General features: G+C 55.7%; 2 protein-coding genes across 44 annotated transcripts in view; one reads left to right on the top strand and one right to left on the bottom strand.

Moving 5' to 3' along the window:
* SPTB (spectrin beta, erythrocytic) overlaps window positions 1–3,245 on the top strand; it is a 137,615-nt gene extending 134,370 nt beyond the window's left edge. For all 3 annotated transcript variants that reach the window (XM_015143891.3, XM_077941135.1, XM_077941136.1), the window contains one exon: window positions 81–3,245. In XM_015143891.3, the coding sequence (XP_014999377.3) occupies window positions 81–248 (168 nt within the window). In that variant the 3' untranslated portion in view covers window positions 249–3,245. The remainder of the gene's footprint in view (window positions 1–80) is intronic.
* Window positions 3,246–5,184: 1,939 nt separating this feature from the next.
* PLEKHG3 (pleckstrin homology and RhoGEF domain containing G3) overlaps window positions 5,185–23,465 on the bottom strand; it is a 72,939-nt gene continuing 54,658 nt past the window's right edge. For 14 of the 41 annotated variants that reach the window (XM_077941163.1, XM_077941170.1, XM_077941171.1 and 11 more), the window contains 16 exons: window positions 21,423–21,812; window positions 20,303–20,400; window positions 19,110–19,179; window positions 18,734–18,780; window positions 18,473–18,623; window positions 18,253–18,384; window positions 17,854–18,036; window positions 17,595–17,687; window positions 17,233–17,319; window positions 16,972–17,005; window positions 16,531–16,629; window positions 12,610–12,648; window positions 12,138–12,157; window positions 10,662–10,775; window positions 7,066–8,485; window positions 5,185–6,547 (listed from right to left, as the gene is read on the bottom strand). In XM_077941163.1, the coding sequence (XP_077797289.1) occupies window positions 5,826–6,547; window positions 7,066–8,485; window positions 10,662–10,775; window positions 12,138–12,157; window positions 12,610–12,648; window positions 16,531–16,629; window positions 16,972–17,005; window positions 17,233–17,319; window positions 17,595–17,687; window positions 17,854–18,036; window positions 18,253–18,384; window positions 18,473–18,623; window positions 18,734–18,780; window positions 19,110–19,179; window positions 20,303–20,400; window positions 21,423–21,812 (3,699 nt within the window). In that variant the 3' untranslated portion in view covers window positions 5,185–5,825. Of the gene's footprint in view, window positions 6,610–7,047; window positions 8,486–10,661; window positions 10,776–11,291; window positions 11,652–12,137; window positions 12,158–12,609; window positions 12,649–13,125; window positions 13,216–16,530; window positions 16,630–16,971; window positions 17,006–17,232; window positions 17,320–17,594; window positions 17,688–17,853; window positions 18,037–18,252; window positions 18,385–18,472; window positions 18,624–18,733; window positions 18,781–19,109; window positions 19,180–20,302; window positions 20,401–21,422; window positions 21,813–23,465 lie in introns of all 41 variants that reach the window. The other 27 variants (XM_077941138.1, XM_077941144.1, XM_077941143.1 and 24 more) reach the window with 6 other exon arrangements.

Below are 23,465 nucleotides of genomic sequence, written 5' to 3'. Positions count from 1 at the left end.
CAAGAGCCCCCCATTGTTGCCTGGCCCGCGAGGTGGGGGCTGTGGGCCTCCAGACTCCACCGTGACCCTCTGCCCCGCAGGAGGAGATGCTGTCCTGGCTGCAGGGCGTGAGCACCGCCATCAACGAGTCCCAGAGCATCCGCGTCAAGGCGCAGAGCCTGCCCCTGCCCTCCCTCTCCGGCCCCGACCCCAGCCTTGGCAAGAAGGACAAGGAGAAGAGATTCAGCTTCTTCCCCAAAAAGAAGTAGCGGCCGGAGGCCCCCGCGGGTGGGGCTGGCGGGCGCGGCAGAGTCGCAGAGACCTGGCGCCCCGGGCCTTGGCCTCCTCTCGCCGCCGCCCGCCTGTCGAATCGAGTCGCGGGCCGGGCCTCCGGGCCCCACGCTGCACTGCAAAAGCTGCCTTCGCCCGCGCGTCCTGGGCCGACGCCCCCTCCATGCCCTCGCCCGCGCCGGCTCTGCTCCGGGGACAGGGGCTCCCAGCTCCTCTGGCGCCCTCGGGGCCTCCAGGCCTGGGGGCAGGAAACGGTTCTCTGAGGCACACGCCTTCCTCTCCCACCCTCCTCCTGAGCCGAGGGTGCGCAGGCCCCTTACCCCCAACCAAACAAAAGAAAAAAGAAAAAAAAAAAAAGATCTGGAGAAGGCTGATGGGGTTCCTCAAACGCTGCCCGTTCCTAAAGCAAGTCTTGCTTGGGGTCACCTCCCACCTGGTGGCAGCCAGGGAAAGGGGAAAGGAAGAGGGCACTGGAAATGCATAGCCAGCCACCTAGGGGCATGAGGAAGGAGACTTCAGGTGGCCCACAAAGCCCTAGCTCTGGGTCAGGGGCTGTGGGGGGCTGAGGGGACCAGACTGGGTGCAGGGCCTTGGGTGCTGCCAACCTCCTCCCCGCTGGGCTTCCGCAGAACTGGAACTCTCACCTCAGGGGCCACCACATCCCTCCTCTCTGCTTCTCCCCCCAGATCAAAGGGCACCCTCCACGGTTGGCAGGGCCTGGCTGAGTGCCTCCAGCACCCTTGTGCCACCACAGGCAGTCCCAGGAGGGGCAGCAAGGTCAGACCATTCCTCATTGAAAACTGTGGCTAGGGCACAGGGCTGTGATCTGAAGGAGTAGGTCACAACACTGCCTAAGGCTGTCCCTCTCAATGCTAGGACCCTCCCCCTACTCCCAGTGGCAGCCAAACCAGCAATATCCGACAGATGTAGGCCCCCTAGGGGACAGTGTGGGCCCCCAGATACAAGATGGATACCCCTGCAGTGAAGCATCCCAAAGCCAAATGTCCAATTGCATCCTGTCTGCAGCTGGGACTTCGGAAGGTACGGCTGGGCAGACAGCAAAGTTGATCACCTATCGTCTCGGGGTGGCAGATGCAGCCATGCCTTGACATCACCACCCGTGACAGCTACCCCTGCACAGTTGGGACAGATGTCGGGGCCAGAGCCATGAAGGTGTGGTACCCCTTGATCAGCTTCTCCAGAAGGTCTTGGCCCCAGGTCTTGGGTGGGGGGTGGGGGGGAGTGTCACATGAGTACAGAGGTCAAATATCTACCACCTTCCAGCCCTGAGCGCCAGAAGTTCTGCAACCTACGTCTTCAGGAATGACCTTCCCCTTGCTGCCCAGGTTATACTTCTGGAGGGAGAGAAAAGTCACTCCACAAGGATTTTCCCACCACTCTACTCTGAAAGCAACACAGTTCTGGCCCAGTATCTAACTAGGGTTAGGTCCAAGAGAGGAGTCAAGCAGGTGGGGTGCGGGTGGCAGCAGGCATTCTCCCCCAGGGAAACCACAGAAGTCCCCAGGGCCTGCAGGCAGTTTCTATCACTTTCCCTGTGTGAAGGACCTTAGTTCCATGGAGATGAAGGAGGTGAGGTTCAGGTAGAAGCCACAGGGGCAGGCATCCAGAATGAGGCCCCCTGAGGAACCCTGAGTGCTGACCAGTGCCAGCAGAAAGTTCCACCCTGTGGCCCTGACACTGTCAGGGAGACACCAACTGCAGCAGGCAGGAGCTACAGGAAGGAAGACGTCATCCAATGGAGCCTGATATCCCCAGGTTCCCGCCCTGGTGGGCAAGGTCTTCATTTGGCTTCAGTGCATATGATCCTATACAGGGAACCTAGTGTGTACCACTCACCAGCCTCTTTCTGTATCTGGGGAAACCAAGGCAGTGAGATGACTGCACTCACCTAGCAATAAAGTAGGCCTTTGGTGCACTTGCGGGCATGTCCTCTGGGGCAGAAAGCAGGTTCCTTGCTGAAGGGCAGATGGTGGCAAGCATCTCCCTCAACTGTTTCCCTGGGCCAGTCTTTAGGGAGCCAAGGGACAAGGGCCCACCCTCCCCCTTCCACGTGTGCCAAATCAGCACCTGAAGTGAGTCATTTCCAGCAAGCAACTCCACAGACCCAAGAAAAGAAGGACTCCAGTGGAAGAGCTAGCATCTCACCACCCCAGGTCCCCCGGGCTGGTCCAGGGCAGCCAGCTGCATGTGACCATTCTGTTGCCAGCTCCCCACACATCCCTCCTGTCACCCAGGCCCCAAGACATTCGACCAACTGGACTGAAACCGCAGGCATCCAGCTTTGGGAGGCCCTGTGCCACACAGGGCTAAGCTCTCCCAGTACCCTGGCAAGGTCTTTTTTTTTCTCTCCTTATTCTACTTTACAGTCTTTTCTTTGACAGTATTCCTAAACTAGGTTGACACAGCTCCAGTCCACACCAGCATACCAGGCTTCCTCCCCAGGGCAGTTTAGAGGAAGCTCCTTCCGGGCACGGGCAGGCGGTCCTCCTTCCCTCTGCTTCCCCTTTGTCCCGGCCTCAACGGACTGGCTATGGGAGGTGTGGAGGGTCCTTGGGCTTTCCTCCCCAACCTGGCCTCCACTAGCACCCCTAACAGGAGGCCCGTGGAAGGCTCAGCCTCTCCTCCACATCCCTCCTCCTTCCTGCCTATCGGAGGCAACCAGGGTCCCCAAGGCCGACCCTGAATCCTCTTCCTTCCTTCATGGGAGGGGGGCAGGAATCCAGAGGAGGACGAAACCAGTGGGACCACATGGCTTGGTGGCTTGGACAAACAAGCTCAGGGAGGAAACGAGGAGGCGGCGGCTGCAGAGGAATGCAACCCTCTTGGGCACAGACCATGCAATCTGGGGCTGGCCCTGGGGCCAGCTGGGTCCTGTCCTCCACCTGCTCAACCGTGCTTCCACCAACCAGAGGAATCCCATTTACTAGTTTTTCTAATAAATCAATAATGCTCCATATTTCTCTCAGTTTCTTATTTGACTAGCCTCCTCTCCCTTTGAACTGGGTCTAAGAGGGCTGGCACCATGGAGACAGAGGGACAGCCAGACTCTCCAGCTTGTCCCTGGGAGCCTTATGGGGACGACTGCAAGCACCCAGGTCCTGGGCTTCACCACAAACTCTGAGAAAAGCTTGCTCATTCATGCATTTGATCAACTTGAAGGCCTGCTGTAGGGCAAAATCATTTCCGAGCAATGATCAGTCCAGGCCCCTCCCCACAGAACTCAGGACGGATCTCAGCACTCCTGGACCACAGAATCATCAGAATCTCTAAGCCTGGGATTCACCTCCAGAGGGCGGTTTCTGTTGGTCTAGGGAGATGGAATGTAAGCACCGTTTCCAAAAGGCTCCTCAGATGATTCCAATGGGCAGCCAGTGAGAACCACCGACCTGGTGCAAGGTTCCCAGGCATACCTAGATGGCTGTGTAAGGACTGCCTGGAGAAGGGGTTAACTACAACTTCCTGGGCCCCACCCTCTGAAGAGCCCCAGTTGGGTTCTTTAAGGGAAGATCAGAGGCTAGTGACAACCTCTCTTGAGCAGAAACAGCGAAGGGCAGAGGTAGCCCCTGGTCTGGCAGCTGCCCTGAATCTTCTGTGGTCATTCCACAGTCACTGGCTCCTGCCAGGCCAGTCTCAAGATATGATGCTGAGTAACCACAAGGGCACTGGACAATGTGAGGGTCAGGGAGGTGGAGGTTGCAGTGAGCCAAAATTGCATCACTGCACTCCAGCCTGGGTGACAGAGCAAGACTCCATTTCAAGCGGGGGAAAAAAAAGAATCTAGGTCCCTCTGATCTTCCCTTGACCTTGTTAGACTCAGCAGACCCATCTTCAGGTTGGGTCAGAAGGCCCACAGGGCCCTGGCCCAGCAGCCCCGCTGAACACTTGTCAGGCAGCTCTACCATCCAGGCCCTGCAGCGTCCACCTCCCAGGCCCCAGTCAGAAAAAAAAAATTGAGCAAAATGAGGCCGGACCTCTGTGGAGAAAGGGCAGAAAACCCAGCTGAAATAGGGAGGCATTCCTAACTCTTCTGAATCAAAGACACTTCTGAGAATGGATAAAAAGGGAGGAACCATCCCAGAAAAATGCACTAGTACTCCTCATCCAATGGTGCAGACACCTTTAGGACATTTCTAGTCTCCAAGTTTAGAATCCTTGCCTTCAGCCAGATACAGGGGCTCACCCCTGTAATCCCAGCACTTTGGGAGGCCGAGGTGGGTGGATCACCTGAGGTCTGAAGTTTGAGACCAGCCTGGTCAACATGGCAAAACCCCGTCTCTACTAAAAATACAAAAAATTAGCTGGGTGTGGTGGCTCGTGCCTATAGTCCCAGCGACTTGAGAGGCTGACACACAAAAATCGCTTGAACCTGGGAGGCGGAGGTTGCAGTGAGCCAAGATCACGCCATTGCACTCCAGCCTGGGTGACAGAATGAGACTCAATCTCTTTAAAAAAAAAAAAAAAAAAAAAAAGAATCCTTGCCTTCTAGGACGTTTCCTGGGAACTGGAGAGAAGTGCAAAAGGCACCAGATACTGGGAACTTCTGCTTATGAGAAAAACGGTCTACCTCACCACCTCCCTTTTTTTAGTCCAACTCTGGCCCTTGGGGAAAAGAGCAAAAGGCTGGCATGCAGGACTCCCTACCCTAGACAGGACAGCAGGCTGCTGCTTGACAGAGAAGCCCATGGGAGTCTAGGCAGCAGAGAGCAAGCTCCCAACCTCACATCCTCCTGCCCCACCTCCCCCACCAGTACCCAAGTGCCTTATGTTTCATGAGCTCAGGTGACCAATGAGTGTGGAAGGAACCACCTCCATGTCTCCATCTCCCTAAGACATCCCTGGCCCACGAATAACCTTCCCTACCCCAGCCAGGCCCAGGAAGGAGTTCACACATAGTGGGTTGGTCAGCAGTGGTTATTGCACCATTGGCAAATAATGAAATGTGTGTATATCAGCGACAACCACAGGGTCAGCGCAACAACCCTCAAAAGTACCTGAACTGCATCCACTTCATTCTTGACAGGAGGGGAATAAACAGAGGCCACACACTCACGCACGCGCACATCATACCACGGAATGGAAAGCAATAAATTATCGGCTTCATTCCTGCCTGGACCCTAAGAAAAGCCACAGTTACAGAGTAAAGCCTCTCCAGGCCACTGCCTGAGTCTCGCTGGGGGTGGGCTCCTCGGTCTGGCTGTGGCCATGGCCAGCCAACGCTGGAGGCCTGAGCAGAGCTTGCTCTCTGGGAAGAGGTGAGCTTCGATATTTGGCTTCTTACCAGAAAAGAACTATTTACAAGGGAAGCAGCCACACCAGCCTCACAGGTGAGTGAGAAGTTGTCTCGAGCCCCAGTGGATGGCACAGGCAGGAGACCCCTGCACACGGGAGCATCCTTCCCGAAGGGCAGAGGGGACAGACTTTCCGCCTGCCGGAGGGCCCTGGGCAGGGGCTCCATGAGCCCAGGCTTGAGGGGAAGGATGCCCAGATTCTTCCCCAACCTCCAACATGACTCCTCCCTCCCCCAGGAGTCAGCATCAACCAACAGAGTTCAAGGCCTGGAACTTCTCTCTGAGGTTTCTCACTCTACCCTGCTGGCTCGGGTCTGCCGGGTCCCTGGGACCCTCTTCCTTCAGCCGACACTCTGCAGAATGCTGGAAGTCCTGGCCCTGCCCCAGCAGGGCCCCCGGCGAGCTTGGTCCCTGACCACTGCTCTCCTCTAGCCCCGCCGTGGGGCCGGGAAGGGGTCCCTTCTCCATGACAATCACCCGCCGGTTGTCCTCAAGGGTGAGGTCTGCAGTGACATACAGGGTCTCGCCTCCGTCCTGCTTGCTCTGGGGCAGAGGCCCAGGGGATCGGGCAGCCTCTCCGCCTCCCCGGCCCCTCTTGGTGCTCAGGCTGCGGCAGCGGCCCACCCTGGCCGACAGAGGCGGCTCCACCATGTTCTCCGGCACCGAGTGGCTCCTGTTGACGGGTGGGCCACAGGGCCCGCCACCCCCTGCTCGGCGTGCCTCATCGCGGGAGGCGTACTTGGAGCAGAGCTCTCGGACGTCAGGCCAGCTGAAGGTCTCCGTGGGGCTGCGGGGGCTCCGGGCAGAGAGCCGGCCCCCAGGCGAGGTGGTCCTCTGGCTGACAGCAGACGGGTTGAAGGAGAAACGCTGTGGCGATGTCTCCCTAGCCGAGGAGGGCTTGGGAGGGCTGTGCTCCTGGGCCATCAGCTGCTCGTAGTCGAAGAGAGACAGCACTGGCTTCCTCTTACCTGTGAGGAGAGAGCAAGCTGCCTGAAGCACGGGGCGGGAGGGCAGAGCTGCAAGGGGGTCTCTGAGCAGGATCCAACTCACCTTCCAGAAAAGGCTGGTTGTTGGGGTTTGGGTGTGATGGGAAAAATCTCATTTACCATCCACAGCCCCTTTCATGAAGGGCCATGGGAAGAATGAAGGCAGTGGAAAGGGGTCAGGTGTCAAAGGAAGAGGGGAGAGCTTCTGCTCCCATCCTGCTAAAGGAGGGGCCTGGGGCCATGCTTCCTCCAGAAGTCTCTGCTGGATGGGAAGGGCTGAAGCAGAGGGCGTCAAAAGGGCTTAACCAGGAGAGCAAGTTTGGCCTCAGAGCACTGGACTGGCCGCCAGGGCTCACCCTGTGCCCTTGGTGCCCAGGGTCTAGCTTCTCCCTTTGGTAGAGCCTCCTTAGAGGTCACTTTCCCCGAGGAGCCAAGTGGCTCCTTATTGGCTCTGCAGTCCCTAGGCTTGGGGAAGGGCCCACATGCCGCTCCTGTCATACCTTTGCCACCTAATGGCTCTCCAGCCTCTTCCTGTAGACAGGGCACAGTGGGGCTCTTCCCGTTCCTCTCAGGGGCCGCCTTTTCCCACTGCAGTGGTGGCCTGGCCATCACTGGCTTGTTGCTCTTGATTCGGAGGCTGTACTGGCGGGCCAGCTGGTAGACCTTGTTCTTGACGCGCTCGCTCACGTGGCTGTCCATTACATGGGAGAGCTGCACGATGCGGGGGTGCAGTGGGACCACCAGCTCCCCCTGGGTACTGCTGCTCAGCTCCTTCACCAGCTCTTTCAGCTCCCGGGCCAGGTGGGCTGGGCTGCGCCCCTCAGTGGGAGAGGAACTTTCCGGAGAGGCAGTGGCTGACTCCTCCGTGATGGCTCCCAGCTCATGCTCCTCCAGGATGAAGAGTGGCTCATGCAGGTCAAAGCCATTGGCCTGGCCCTGGCTGGGCCCCTTCCCAGGGCTCCCCCTAGAAGACTCCATTCCCTCCCAGATCTTCACAATTTCTGATGATGGGCGGAACTCAGCATCTGAGATGGGAGGTGGGTCCCCTTTGCCTGCCTGGCTTGGTCCTGGGAGCTCAAACAGGGCCCACGAAGTCGGCCGGGAGCCCACCTGTCTCTTGCGCCCCACTGGAGGTACTGGCTCTGGGTCTGGCCGAGGAAGGCTGTTGAATCTGGAGACGGAGTTTCTTACCAGTCCTTTGGGGATGTAGGAGAGGCTCTCCCGGCGACGGACACTGAAGCCCGCATCGTGGTGTTCTGCATTTTCATAATAGCTCTTAATCTTGTCTAGCAACAGCCGGTCTCGGGTGGAGAGCGCTGATTCCTTCTTCTTGCAGGAAGACCAGTCGGGCTCCACTGGGCAGCCTGGGCTTGGGGACTCCATCCCATTGACAGAAGGGCTGTCCTCTGTGGCCCCCCCAACACTGATGTCCACTTCTGGGGAGAGCTGACAGCTGAGGGAGTCTGTGGCACTGCCACGCCGCGCCAGGCCCTTCTCACTGCCCTCCAGGCTGAGCACGCTGCTGCTCCGGCTGACCAGCCGTGGGCTCCCAAAGCCACTGGACTTGCTGTCCTCCTGTGCCACGCTGCTCCGCCGAGAGAAGCTGCTAACAAACCGCTCCGCAATGACACTGGCCTGGTCCAGCACGGAGGGTGGCAGAAGGCTTTCAGGCTCCTGGGCGGCACCCCCCATTTCTTCTTCCTCCTCACTGCTCAGGGCCTTAAGGTCCTCAGTGCTCTCAGCCGCCACGAAGCCCACCATGTCACCCGGGGGATCCATCCCCAGAAGCCCCTGGTGGGCGTCAAGCGGTGTCTCCAGGACTTCTGCAGATTCTGTGTCTGAGGGCATCTCCTCGGCACTGGGCCCTTCCACAGCAGCAAATACCTCTTGCTCACTCCCAGCCTCAGGGTCCGGCTCAACCTGAAACATAGCAGAAAAGGCTCACATGAGTAAAAGCCTCCTTCATGGGACCTGGGGAACAAGGGAACAGCATGGCCTGCTCAAGGCCCAATGACAGGGACCTACAGTTTAGGACCCAAGGCAATCAGAATGAGCACAACTTAGGAGTAGGGCAATGGGTCCTTAGAGGAACATGACTGTGTCCTTTAGTCATCCTACAGTGGGGGTGGTGGGCCCATGTCCCCAAAACCAAGGAAAACACTAAGAATGCAGATGGTGCCAGATGGCGACACCTTGATGGCAGCCAGCCTGGGAACTACAGGGACGAGGTGGGAATACACAACAGTGGGTAGGGCATGGCCCCGGGTTCCCAGGGGCTGGTTCTCACAGCATCATGGAACCAGCATGGCTGATGGTGAGGCAGCTCACCAAAGCCCTAGAGGCTCCTCACTTGGAGGTTCTAGGGTTCAAACCCAGACCCGTGCAACATGAGAGGCCATTTCGTTTTCCTCAGGGGACGGGGCCTCCCACGTGGACGAGGGTCTAGAGAGCAACACAGCCACATGCTGGAATCCTATCAAGAGGGTGAGGACCAGGAATGCGGCTCCTCCCAACACCTGTGGGCCCAGCACAACTGCCTACGCCCAGGAAATGGGCAAGGAAGAAAGCAAACGTGAGAATTCCCTCTTGACCACCTTGACGGTAATTTGAACCACAGAACTGCTGATATATACAGCTTTCCAGAGCAGTCATTAGAGAGAGAAGAGCAAACACTTAAATTCTAAGATCGGACCTAATTCCTTCTGTTCTAGTCTGGAATCTGCAGAGCACCCAGGATCTAGACCTGCACTGTTCAACATGGGAGCCATAGTCACTGTGGCTTTCCGAGCACGCGAAATGGGGTCAGGCCCAGTGGAAACCTGCTCTTGGGGTAAAATACACATCAGATTGCAAAGACTCTGTATAGAAAAAAGGGACAAAATATATCAGTAACTTTTTATGTTGATTACATGTTAGAATAATACTCTGCATACATTGGGTTAAATAAAATACACTACTAAAATTAATTTCATCTGCTTCTTTTAAATGTTTTAATGCGTGGTTCTCATTGTATTATTACTGGACACCCCCATTTGCTCTGGTCTGAATGTCTGCATATCCCTAAAATTGCCAGGTGGAGGCTAACACCCAGTGTGATGGGAATGAGAGGTGGGGCGTTTGGAAAATTAGGTCACGAGGTCTCCATCCTCATGAATGGGGTCAGATCCCTTACACAAGAGGCTCAAGAGAGCTTCCTTGCCCCTTTGCCATGTGAGGACACAGCAAGAAGCCACCATCTATGAAGCAGAGGGCGAGCCCTCACCAGTCTGCTGGCATCTTGACCTTAGAATTTCCAGCCTCCAAAACTGAGCAATAACTAAGCCACCCAGGCAGCAGTAAGGGATTTTGTTATAGCAGCTCAAGCTAAGACATCATGCTACATTCCTGTCCAGTATCATCCAGGCTTCTTAGTCCTGGCTGTGGGGTCCAACATGGGGTCCAGGCCGTAGCTCACGATCGTTCCCTTATAACTTTGGGAAAGTAAAGGACGTTGCTTCCCACAACCCACAGACAGCATAGGGCAGCAGGAGGAGGAGAGTGGGCCTCTGAGTCCCAGCCCCAGGTCTGATCTCAGCCCCGCCCCTCAGGAGCTGCTCAGTGTTAGGCACGCCATCAACCACTCAGAGCCCTTTTCCTTCTAGAGCTGTTGTGGGGAAGAGAAGGAAGAAATAACACATCAGTTACAGAGGACGTGTCCAACAGACATCAGTTCCCTACCCTTTGCCCAGGTGACCACAGGTGTGATTTCAATGTCTGGCATGCCGGCAGGGACAGGGCCTTATAACCCATACAAGGTGGCCTAACTAAGGGAGCCTAATACCTGGTTCATTTCCACTAGCTGTGTGCCCTTGACATGGGACTGCATCTGCCCAAAGGAGAGTCTTTTTCTAATTCATAGAAAGGGGTGGTCTGCTTACCAAACCATATACTCTAGGCCAAACAGACTTCATGCAGGGCTGAGAGTCCTGGGAGGTGGAGAATCTCTGTTCCCATGAGCCCAATGGGAAAGCCTATGCCTGAAAGCCCTATTTGCAGACTTGGAAATCTGGACTCCAAGTTCTTCCTGCTATCCCCATCCCACCTGCTGGTCGCTCACCTCTGGCAGGGAAGAAACGGACTCGAAGCTCATGCGCTTCTCAGCACTGGTTGGAGACGGACCACTGGGCCTTCTGCTGCTCCTGGAGCCTTCAGACTCCCTGCGCCCCTTTCCCTGCAGAGGTAGAGGTCAGTCATCAACTCCAAGACAACTGGAAGCTGATCCCTTCTGCATCCCAACACAGGCAGCGCCTCCCACGCCCCAAGGGGCTGGGTTGAGCTGAGAGCCAGTCTTGGGCCTGAGCCATTCCAGAGCCAACCTGAATGCCAGGCCTAGGGCTGCAGAAAGCCTTGTCAGGCATGCAGCTTCAGAAACCCTCGGCCCACCTTTCCGTCCAGACAAAGTGGACTTGACCTTTCCAGCTCCACTGTGTGCTAGCTTCTCCCTGCCCCCACCGCCCCACCCCACTTGTCATGCTTGTTGGGCGTTATAATGATAAGTGCCCAGTACTGGAACAGAGCATGCCAGGGGCTCACCAGGGTGTGACAGCGAGCGAGGGTGTTAAGTGCTGAGGGGAGGAGTAAAACTAGGGCAGGGTGGGGTGGGGAGGGCAGCAGAGGGGGCCCTTGGGTGGGCATGCACATCCCAGGGAGCATGCAAGGAGGAGGGGAGATCGAAGAGACACCTCACCATAGCGCCCCGGGAGAAAAGTAAAGCGTTGGCCCGATAGTGCCAGCAGTGGAGGGCGGCCAGCAGGGAGCTGGCAAAGTCAGCTACCTGCTCCGCCACCGCCAGGCTCTCCTCCTGCTCCTCCTCCTCCTCCTCTGAGCCTGGGGGCTTCGGCCCAGCCCCTTTCTCGTTGCCTTCATGCCCTGTCAGGTCCTCCAGAGAGACCTGAAAGGCCTGCTCTTCCTCCTCCTCCTCCTCCTCCTCCACCACCTCCTCCTCTTCCTCTTCCTCCTCCTGGGCAGCCCCTTCAGCCTCTGGCTGCAGGCCCCGAGCACGAGAGGGCTGCCCAAAGTCCAGGAGGGTGCCAGCACTGCCTGCATGCTGTTCAGAGCACAAGACCCCCTCGTGACCAGCCTCTTGGGCAACCTCCTGTCCTCTTGCAGGCAGTTGTGGGTGGGGAGGCTTCACACAGAAAGCCACACCTAGATGCCCAACTCAGGTCTCCACTGGGGTCCAGGGAGGGGCGGGCGTTCTCATGTTGGAAAGGCTGTGACCTGGTCAAAAATTCAGAACCCAAAGAGGCCTGCCTACTTGTCTACCCTAGAGAGAGGGAAATCTGAGCAGGTCCATGCTGGGCAGGCCCCCAGCGGGGTGCTGTTCTAGGAAGGGGGTGCAAAAGGGCCCCCAGGGCAAGGCCCATGTCTTCTTCATCTCTGTGGCCCTATGCCACACAGCCTGGTACACAGTGGGTGCTCAGCAGGCATTTGTTGAATGAATGAAGACAATGAGGGCTGAAGGGGCCAGGGGCTGACCTGGGCAGTCCCACCCTCCTCTGTCAGCCAGTCCCCTCCTCCCACTGGCCTTTACCTTCATTCCTGCTGCTCGGGCTGCGGACATCACCACCGGGTCCCCAACACACCGGCGAGGGGCAGGGGAGGGGAAGAGATCAGTAAGCAGGAGAAAGACCTCTGGACAGCCCCCTGGGGAAGGCCTCACTGGGGGCTCCTGCTCCCAGAACCCTCACCTCGTCTCCTGTGCTTTCAAAAGAATGACTGACAGAGCAGGGGCCCAGGGGCCACAGAGCAGCGCAGGTCTGTGCCTGTTGCTCGGTTCTCATTGTTTCCAGAGAAAAGGGCATGAGGCCTGTGCATAGGGGAGAGCTCCAGCCCCTCTCCTCAGCCAGCCAGGGGCGAGGCCCTCTTCCAGGGGAGAACGGAGGCAGAGACCCTTCTACACTATTCTGACAATCCCCCACCCTCAGGTCAACCCCTAGGTTGTCGGCTGCTTCCCCTCCTCCTCCCCCCCTCTCTGGGAATAGCTGGCCACCTCACACACTCACCTTTCTCGTTGAGTTGCCTGAGCAGGTGTTTGGTTGGCTCTGAGGAGGAAAGCATGGGCAGAGTCAGCACGGGCCAGGAAACTGCCGTGCCTGGCTGGGTCCCAAGCTCACAGCGCCACCAGCCCATCACCAGCTCAAAGTCCACTCTGGCTTGCCCCCCTACAGTCATAGACCCCAGGGAGGCTGCCTTCCACAGTGTCGCCAAGCCCCTTGCACCTACGGACAGGGAGGCGGGCCCATCCATCTCCAGGACCCCCGCTGTGGCTGCCAGCCCTGCCGGAGCAGTACCACCCATGATGCAATGCATTAGCACACCTGGCCCAGGGCCCTCGTGCAGAAGCCATAGGGAGGGGACTGAGTTCCATGCTGCCCCCTTCAGACCAACTAGCAACATCTCTGGAGGCCGCTGGCTCCACCTCAAGCCCCTTGCCTCCCTGGCAATGAGCATATCAGCGCATCAGCTACACCCACTGCCAAGCCCCTCACAGCACCCCAGCCGGAAAGCAGAGGTCACACCCGACTTTCTACGGCCCTTAAGGCCTGGCACCATGAAGCCTCGCTGCCCGCTGGGGAGAGTTGCCCGGCTGTACGGAGAGTGACCAGGCTCTGGGGACAGGATACAAAACACATCCATTAGGCCGATGGTGTCATCACCTTGTACCCCAGCAGCCTTTTTGGGGACACACCTGAGACTGGAGGGCGGGAATAAGAGGACCTTGTCTCAAGGTGCAGTTCTACAGAGCCTCGGCCTTCGCCTATCCATATCCTTGCCTAGGTGGCGGTAAGTGGGAGGCCCAGGGATCGCCACGATTTGCTACACACTTGAAGTCAGAAGGAAAGTCTACCAAGGTATCTTGCTGTTCCTCAGCAGGCAGGCCTATTGAAGAACCTCTTTTCTGTTGACACACACAATGTACATACACTATCTGTATCAATGTAAGTAAATGCCTAATTGTTTTTAAAGTGAAAAGTAGAAAATGTTCTATTCTTTCATTTTAAAACTTATCAAGAATATTTAATAAGTGACATATAATTTAAACAATAAACCTTAATTATCCACAGAATATACTTGTCAGCTCATCTCAGCTCACTGAGTGGTAAGCAGAAGCAGAAAAGACCTCAAGGAAGTCAGAGTGGATGGCTGAGCCCAGGCAGTAAAGTGTCTGGATGTGGCCCAAGTCCCTCCCCAGTGACTTTCCTGATCTTTTTGTGGTCTACAGTTCCCACAAGTTCAACAGATTGATTTCTTTTTCTTTTTTTCGTTTTTTTTTTTTTGCAACAAGGTCTCGTCTGTCATCCAGGCTGGGTACAGGGACATGATATCCATTCATTGCAACCTCTGCCTTCCAGGCTCAAGTGATCCTCCCACCTCAGCTTCCAGAGTAGCTAGGACTATAGGTGAACACCACCATGCCTAGCTAATTTTTTAATTTTGTAGAGACAAGGCCTCACTATGTTGTCCAGGTTGGTCTTGAATTCCTGGCCTCAAGTGATCCTCCCACCTTGGCCTCCCAAGGTGCTAGGATTACAGGAGTGAGCCACAATGGCTGGCCTGATCGATCGCTTTCTAACAGACAGGAGGGGAAGAAGGGCTACTACAGACAAACATGCTTAGACCAATGAAAACAGACACTTCAGTGTTACAGAAGAACCGTGAAGAAGGGCACGACACGTCAAACGCAGGCTGTCTCTATGGCAACCCACAGCCTCTGGGGCCCCTCAAGCATCTGGCAGTTCACACACCCTAAGTGATCGCTGTAGCATTAACTCCAGAAAAGGAAAGGTTCAACGGCAGGCACCATCTTCTGTTTTAAAAGATTCAAGAGTACAAAGCATGCTTTAGAAAGATGTCTATTTTGGTCGGGTGGGGTGGCTCACATCTGTAATCCCAGCACTCTGGGAGGCCAAGGTGGGTGGATCACCTGAGGTCAGGAGTTTGAGACCAGCCTAACCAACATGATGAAACCCTGTTTCTACTAAAAATACAAAAAAAAAAAAAAAAAAAAAATAAGCTGGGCATGGTGGCGCTTGCCTGTAATCCCAGCTACTTAGGAGAATCACTTGAACCCAGGAGGCAGAGGTTGCAGTGAGTAGAGATGGTGCCACTGCACTCCAGCCTGGGCAACAGAGCAAGAAGGAAGGGAGGGAGGGAGGGAGGGAATTTCATAACAGTTAAAACATTTTAAAAATATTTTTTGAAAAAATGCGACTCTTAGTATTTACAGGATAAAAATCTCAGCCATGTGGAAACTTCAGCTCTTTAAAATGGCTCATTTCCTGAGTGCTTTGGACAGCTAAAGTTTGGGGGTTTTCTTGTAACAGCTTTATTGAAATATTATTCACATACAATTCACCTAGAGTGTACAATTCAATGGCTTTAAGTATATTCAAAGAGTTGTACATCCATGGCTAAAGTTTTGGTGCTAACATTAGGATGCAGCTACTATCACTACCACCAACATTATCACTTCCTGAACACATCAATGTGCTAGAAGCTTCAAATTTTAAGGTACACCAAGTTGAGGAGGACAAGAAGAGAATTACAGGAGAAGAAAAGGAAAGGAAATAAAGAGGGCTAGAGAGAAGAAAGCAACACCCCCATTGTGAGCTTTTAACTATAAAAACCATAAAACTTTTGCAACCATAGCAAGGTGGCCTAGGGCTCAAGATCCACCCAGAGCAATACCAACAACATAAAACCACAAAAGCCTTCTATAAGCCACTGCTCCACCTTCTAGAAGGCTAACGCCCACATGTCAATCCACACACACATTCAGGGGACCCACAGGTCATCACCAATGAAAACCCAACACACTTGTGGACCCAAGCCAGGACACTGCTCTCAGTCACTTTAGAATCTTTCTCTCCTGGGGTATTAGACAATTCTCACCCCAACTCCCACCTTGAGTATATGTTTGGCAGACACCTGGCTTAAGCCAGAGCTGTCCTTGGGCCTCGCACTAAATAGCAACGAAAAACCCAATGTAGAAAATACACACACTCATCACCACAGAGTTAAGAATAAAAGCAAGGTTTTTCTTCTTTTCAAAGAGACGATTCATTCCAATAATCCAAGAACACCCTAGCAAGTCCAGGAATGGAAGAAAACTCAGGAGAGGAAAATGGAACTTTTTCCTGAGACTCAAAGTAAATATTTCCTGTCTGGGTTTGGTGCCACTGAACTCGTTTTCCCCGGGTCCTGCTTCTGCTTGGGTTGTTCCAGGACTGGGCTGGGGCCATCTGCGATGTCCGAGTGTTACTCCTGAATGACTTGGTGTTGGTATTCCCAAGAGGCAAAGGAGGCAGGGGGCTAAGAAGGGGTGCCAAGACCCAAGTGAGCAAGTATTCCTAGGGCCTTAAAAAAGGTAGGCTGGACAGGCGCAGTGGCTCACACCTATAATCCCAGTACTTTGGGAGGCCGAGACGGGTGGATCACCTGAGGCCAGGAGTTCGAAACTAGCCTGGCGAACATATAGTGAAACCCCATCTCTACTAAAAAATATAAAAATTAGCTGGGTGTGGTGGTACACCGTTGTAGTCCCAGCTACTTGGGAAGCTGAGGCAGGAGAATTGCTTGAACCCAGGAGGCAGAGGTTGCAGTGAGCTGAGATCGAGCCACTGCACTCCAGCCTGGGCGACAGAGCAAGAGTCCACCAAAAAAAAAAAAAAGAAAGAAAGAAAAAAGTAAGAAACAGCTGGGCTGTCCAGAACTGGTAGGCAACGAGGGCCCAGAGGCATGTGGTGTGGGTAGCACCAGCACAGGGAAAGGATGAGCCCCAGGTGTATGTCCAGCCCTGCTCAAGCCTTTCCCAGGGTTTCCGCAGAGGTGAGAGACACAGCCCTGGACACTGCCGCAGACGGTCCCCAGCCTGGGAAAGGGTGTGAGGGAGAGGCCTCCTGCCTCCACAGTCCTTCTCTTACCAGACTGCCGGCGCCCCTGGCGCACATGGGTGGACACCTCATCCTGGGAGGACCAAGCCTTCTTCAGCCGCTCTGGGCTGTAGCGGTACCGATTGGGATCTGCATCCAGGAGAGAGAGAGTCAAGCTTTTGGTTTCCGGTTGGCCTTGGCCTACCCTAGACCTGGTCCATACCCAGCCAGACCTCTACACTCCCCCAGCTCCAGGGCCAGGAGCCTCCAGAGCTCCCTCCATCTTCCAGCTGGGAGCTTCAGGCACTGAGAGTGCCACTGCTCAGCAGGAGAGCATCCTTAATCATATAGTTCGCCCCCCAGCCCTTAACAGGAGGCCCCCGTCCTCCCTGCTCCTGGAATAAAATTATCAGGTAAAGCTTCCCCAGGATGCAGCCTGACTGAGCAATGTCCATGAGTAGGGACAAAACAGGCGGAAAAGAGCACACTTACAATAGGAATCCATTTCCAAGATGGCTTCCTTGGCCTGACAGAAGGAAACGCACCTGGTTATTACCTTACTATGTGCCAGCCTCCCCTGTTGCTGTACGAGGACACCCCACAGTGCGGCACCAAGGCCCGGGGCATCTGCTGTACTGACATCCACTGTCCAGTGGAGCCCAAATCCAGAAGGTGAGTCCCCAGTGGACCTTGTAGAGCTGGCTCAGAGGAGTACATTCTCCCTGCCCGCTGTCAAGAGCTGGGGGAACTCACCTTCTGGGGAATGGTGGCATGGTGGTTCTCTAGGATGAGCCTCTTGATGTGGTGAGTCCAGTTCCGTTTCTCCTCCACTGTCTTGGCCTGGGAGGACCCAAGGGAAAGGGACCCAGGGGTTATCATTACAGGCCTGAAGCTGTCCAGCATGGATAGTGCCTCCGCCCAGGGAGAAAAAGTGGGACCATGCTGGGAACTCTGAGGTTAACCTGACTCCTCACTTTGACCCTAAGAAGTGCCTGCAATGATCCCTGCCTTACAGGGATGCTGGGGCAGCTAGGTGGGTGGAGGAGCCAGGAGTTCCACACAGATGTCCCCTGGGCATCTTGTTCCCTAGCCCCTGAGCCCCACTGACCCCTCACCTGGATGCTGTACTGCTGCTTGCTGTGCTTGTAGTGGGTGACAGTGAAGCACAGGGAGTCTCTGGTGCTTTCGATCAGCATCAGGGAGGAGCACTAGGGACAGAGGGAAAGGACAGTAAAGCACAAGGTTGACAGCGTGGGGAAGCAGGGAGGGTGATCTCAGAAGGGTGGTGCTGAGCCCCAAGAAGCAGACAAGGAGGGGAGCCCAGATCCTTTGGGAAGGAGAGAAGACGGCGGAGATAGGGCAGGGCCTGGTTACCGGGATGTTGCCCTTGTAGACAAAGTGATCGCCCCGCTTCTTGGTGATAAGCAGTGTTTTGTCAAAGAGGAAAAAGGTCCTTTCATTGCGCACTCGATGCACGCGGAACGTGCCCTCCAGGACAAGCTCCCCGTAGGTGGTCAGGTCGGGCCCCTTCCAGTTGATGAGAAGTGACTGAATCTCCTGCAGCAGAGGGGCCCCAACCCCTACAGTCAGGCCACTGGGGCCTTCGGAGGCTCTGCAAACCCTGCCACAAAGGCTCCCCCAATGCCACCACCCAGCTCATCCCAGCCGGGTGGCCACAGTCCTTCTTCCCAGCCGAAGCATGGCCCACCCAGCCCTGCCCCTCCCCCAGCCCCCCAGCCCCGCCCCTCCCCCAGCCCCCCAGCCCCCAAGCACCTGGAGCCGGACTGCATGCTCATGCCTCCTTTTCATGTCGTTGATGTACCAGGCCACACAGGTCATGGTGTCAATGGCATCCTCCACCACCTCAAAGCCATCCTCTTCTTCATCAAAATGCTTGGCAATTTCCTGAGCAGAAGATAGAGGCTTAGGTACCCCTGACTCGAAGGCCCTGCCCTCCCCAGGCCCCAGGTGCCTGGGAGGACCAAGGGGCTACCTGCAGCAGCAGGTGGTACTTGAGGATGCGCTGGACCGGCTTCAGCAGGTAGGAGCCCAAGGGCAGTGAGTGCTGCAGCAGCTCCTGCCGGTCCCGAAAGAACTTGGCCTGCTGCTTGTCCCTCATGCATTCCGTCAGGGCGGCCACGGAGCTGAGAGTGGGAGAAGGGCCAGTCACCACCTGGAGAAGGCCTGGATGAGGAGGTGGGGGGCTCTGGACTCACCAGATGGCTCTGCCTTCCCTCTCACCCCAATTACTCACTTGGGGTAATTGTTGCAATACTGGGTGTAGATATCAAACTCTTGGCTCTAAGAAGAGATCAAAAATAGTGATTTCAGGGAGATTCCCATTTGACTGTAAAGATGGTGGTACTAGATAGGCCCCTGGCCCCCAGAGCATACTCTGTCCCCTGTTCCCAAGTGCCTACAGAGCCATCTTTATACCTATTTATCAAGGACATCCCATCCACCCAGCAGCCCTGGCTCCCCCAGGACACCTTTCTCATTCAAGACACAGCACCAAGCACTTTCCCTGGAAAGGGATCCCCAGGACTCAGATTTCCTCTTACACTGGCAGAGTTCTTGTCTCTCTGAGCTCTCAGCAAGGTAGGATGGGGCAAGGGCCCAGCCCTTCTTACCCTTTCCACAAAGCAGCTGGCCACAGCCACGGGGTCACTATTGCAGCTGTCCAGGTCTCTGAGGAGCTGGCTGGGTGAGGGGAAAGCAGCCACTGTACCCTCTGCAGTCAGAGGACAATGCCCCTCACTGTCCCCTCCCCAACCTCCCAAACCCTGACTGACAGCCAGCCCTGTTGTTAAGGTAAAGAGCTGGGGCTTCTAGCCTCAGAGGGAGCCCTGCCCCAGGCAGCAACCACAGAAAGTATCCAGCACAAAGCAGCCACAAAGCAGGAAGTCAGGGAGACCTACAGGCTCAGCAAGCGGGAGAAGAAGAGGGGACCCTCGTACCCACCTCAGGAGGGGACACGGCTCCTCTGCAGGCAGAAGGAGTCAAACACACAAAAGCAGAGGATTAAAGGGCGAAGGAGAGAGAACGGGAACTAGCAAAGGAGCCAGGGCGCCCAGGATGTGGGACATGGGGAGAGACAGGTGAGTGCTGGCACCCCTAGAAACACTGCTCCCTGCCTCCTCTCTCTGTGCTCCTCCTCTTTTCCCAACCCCTCACCATTGGTCTAAGTCTTCCCTGTACCCTGCCCTTCCAGACTTCTCCAGCTTACTGCCCATCTTAAGTGGCCTGGGATACGATTCTTCCTGTCCTAGCACCGCTGTTCCCTCAAGCTCTGACCCTCCAGAGCAGCGCACTTTCCCTGGGGAGTCTGTGGTCCCAGGCAGCAGACCCACGCCCTTTGCCCTGACACAGCCCCTGGCCAGGCCTTGTTTGGCCTCTCACATCTGTCTTGCCTGGGTTGTGCAATCCACTAACAGGTCAGATCATCTCCAGGGAGCCCTTGGAGTCAGTGGGAAGGAGGATAAGAAATTAAGAGATGTGCAAGTGGAAAATGAAGATGAGAAGGACAGAGAAGCCACCCACAGGGAAAAGAATCAGTGTGCAAGGAAGGGCCCAGCAGCCCCGTGAGGGGTGCCGGCCCAGGCTGGACCCAACACGCACATACCCTCAAATTACCTCCCTGTCTGCCCTTGAGAGAAAGCACATCAGCCCAGGGCACAGAGATGGACCACCCTTCCCTGTCCTCAGAGATCAGGCCCCAGGCCCACATGTCACAGGCCCATGAGTCCAGGGACATCCAGGCTTCCTCCCTAGGCCCCGAGGTGGGCCTCGCAGGCAGAACATGGTGTCAGGCCCATTCACACACCTGTTCAGTGCGTAGATGTTTTCTATGTTCCCAAAGAGGGCGCTGACCTGTTCTGGCTTCAGCAGCCCGGGCGTGTCGATGATCTTCAAGAGGTAGTCCTGCGTGGAGGGAGGTGGTCAGAACCTGGCCCCCAGCACAACCCTGCCCACAACCTTCCCTAGCCACACTTGGTTTAGGCCCTGCTGGGACACCACTTCACAGACACTGCCTACTGTGAGACAGTGTCCACCCCAAAATTCACGTCCACTTGGAACCCCGAATGTGACTTTATTCAGAAATAAGGTCTCTGTGGATGCCATTAGTTAAGGATTTCAAGATGACTTCAGATAGGATTTAGGGTAGGCCGGAAATCCAGTGGCTGCTGTCCTTATAAGAGGAGAGGGAGGACACAGAGAGACACAAAGAAGGTGGTGATGGGAAGGTACTGGGCCGCATCCCCAGGCCAATGATCTCAAAGACTGCCAGGACCCAGGAAGCTGGATGACAGGCACAGAACTACTCACTCAGAGGCTCTGGGGGAGCCAACCTGGCCAGTGCCTTGATTTTGGACTTCTGGCCTCCTGAACTGAGTGAGAATACATTTGCTGTTTTAAGCCACTCAGTGTGCGGTCATTTGTTAAGGCAGCCCTAGGAAACTAATCCACACCCCGAGCCAGTGGAGCAGAGGGCTTCCTCAGTGGCAGCCACACAGCTGCCCTTCCATGTCCTTCACCTACAGTAGCCCTGCAAGGTAGGTGTGGCTTCCTCTTACAGAGGAGGAACCTGAGGCTCCACACAGCCAGGCAACAATAGGGCAGGGGATGCGTGGGGCCAGGCCCAGAGCCCATGTCTTCACTGCATTTGGTCTCTGTGGCACAGGCTTTCTAGAGCCATCTTCCCAGGCAGGCTGGGGACCCATCCTCCCTGTCAATGATGCTCACTCCTGCCAGCCCAAGCTACTGATCCGGCCCAAGGTCCTAAGGAAGCCTGAGGGGTCAACAGTTTTCACCATGCAGTCAGCGAGGGTGGGAGACCCGAGTCCTCCAACTACTTTATGGGAAGCGGGTCTTTCGAGAGCTTCTCTCCCAGGGTGAAACAGGCTTCCGCTAGAACGCTGTGCCACAGGGCCCCCGGCACGCACCTCCACGATGCTGCGCAGGTCCTGCACATACATGCGCTCTGTCTCCACGATCTCCCGCACCACTCGGCCCAGGTAGCTGAGCTTGTGGTGCGCAGACCCCGCCGCCGCCCGGCTGTTGAATGGGGAGAGGGGCCCCTTCACGTTCAACCAGCTGCTGGAGTTGTTGTTGCTATTGGGGAGATGCCGGTCTCTTGGGGAGCCTGCCCCATTCTCAGAGGGAGCCTCGGAGCCTCTGGGCTCCTCCATGGCACTGCGACTGTCACGGGAGGAGCCCGACGAGGAGGTGGTAGAGGTCAGGCTCAGCGGCCGCTCCTGGCTGCCATCCTGGTGGAGGGAGGTGGACACGGGCATCCTGGCATTGCTGCCTGGGGAGGGCACCCCAGGGAGATTCTGCAGCAAGACAGACAGATGAAGGGTCAACCTTTGAATGCCCACAGAAACAGAACAGAGGGACAGCTGCCAGGGGTGACGGCAAGCAGGGTGGGAAGGTATTGTTTAGTGGGTCCAGAGTTCAGTTTTAGAAGATGAAAAGGTTCTGTGGATAGATGGTGATGACGGTTGCACAATGATATCAATGAACTGTACACTTAAAATGGTGAAGATGGTCAATTTTATGTTATGTGTGTTTACATTTAACACAATTAACAAAACAAAACTGAATCCCAAGAAGGGCCCTGCTCTCCGACTCTATGAGCATTGATGAGGGTGCCCAAGTCCACCTGCCAGCACAGTGGTCCAGGTACCCTCTGAGGAATTCATAGCCCAGCTCCACTGCTGAGGCACAGTACTTAGTGCCTCAGAGCCTCAGCTCCTCACCTGTAAAATGAGGATAGATACAGCCTACCCCCCATGGCTTGTCCTCCCGGATGACGCCACCTGCTGTTCGTAAAGCTCTGAGCATGATGCCTGGCACAGGGTACGTGCTCCACACGCCATGAATATAGTGATGACAATGGCAATTGTCAAGAGGAACTTCCCAAGTGCCCACCTGTATGTAGCGTGTGCTGGGGTCACTGTACAGGGATGGGCAAAGATCTGCTTCTTACAGTGTTAAGACACATACCAGGGATAATATTCTCCTAGGACTGCAAAACCTCAGGGGCACCGGTGGCTTCACCACGAACCTGAAACTTTCTGGATACTGACTGGCTGAGCCAGCATTATCCCCCCACTCCGCAGCCCCACCCCAGCACCTGGTACAGGCTGCCTCTGACTCATCCAGGCCCCAGGAAATTCCCCAGGGCTGAGCCATCAGTGAGTCTCTGTAAGCTCCCCTTGGCACAGCTGGGTGGGGGCAGCAGAGAAAGCAGTAAACTGCACCCAGGTGAGGCAAACACAGCCTCAGGTGGACTTTATTCCCTAAGCAGATGGTGTGGCTCACAGGCAGGCCCACCTGGAGCAGCCGGGGGAAGGAAGGGTGGAGTGGGCAGACTACTTCAGGCTGTAGCCTTCGGGAAGGACAGGGACACCCATGCAACACCCATGCCCACGCCATAGAGCTCACCAATGCCACTTTCCAGAGTACACATTTCATTGCTATTTCACAGGAAAACAGTAAGTTCCTGGGCATCCCTCTCACCCCTACTGACCCAGGTCTTCTACCCCTGGCTCTAGGGCTCAGAAGCGACTAGACCACAGACATGACCAAAGGGCAGAGGCTTGAGCTACAAGGAGAAGAATCTAGAAGCTGCCGTTACTCTGGGAACCCTTGGCACTGGCCCGTGGTTTTCTGTGCCTCTGCCTCAACCCGTAAACCAACACCCCTGGGTCTCAGACTTTTGCAAATGTTCTCTCTGCTTCAGCGTTCTCTCTTCTCCATTCACTCCATACGGTACCATTCCCCAACCTATGTAATTTACATCCAATCTTTAGGTCTCCGATTAGAAACCGCCCCCTCCAGGAACCTTCCAATATCCCCCAAATCTAGGGAACTCTTTCTGTGTTCTCTTACTACCTCCCAGGTTTCTCCTATTGTAGCACTCGCCTGACAAAGTGTGACTAGTTTGAGACCCTCTGCCATACACCATTAGTTACTAAAGAGCA

This window comes from Macaca mulatta, chromosome 7 (genome assembly GCF_049350105.2).
Source record: "Macaca mulatta isolate MMU2019108-1 chromosome 7, T2T-MMU8v2.0, whole genome shotgun sequence".
In the NCBI taxonomy this organism is placed as follows: Eukaryota; Metazoa; Chordata; class Mammalia; order Primates; family Cercopithecidae; genus Macaca; species Macaca mulatta.
This window is presented reverse-complemented; position numbering and strand designations above follow the sequence as displayed.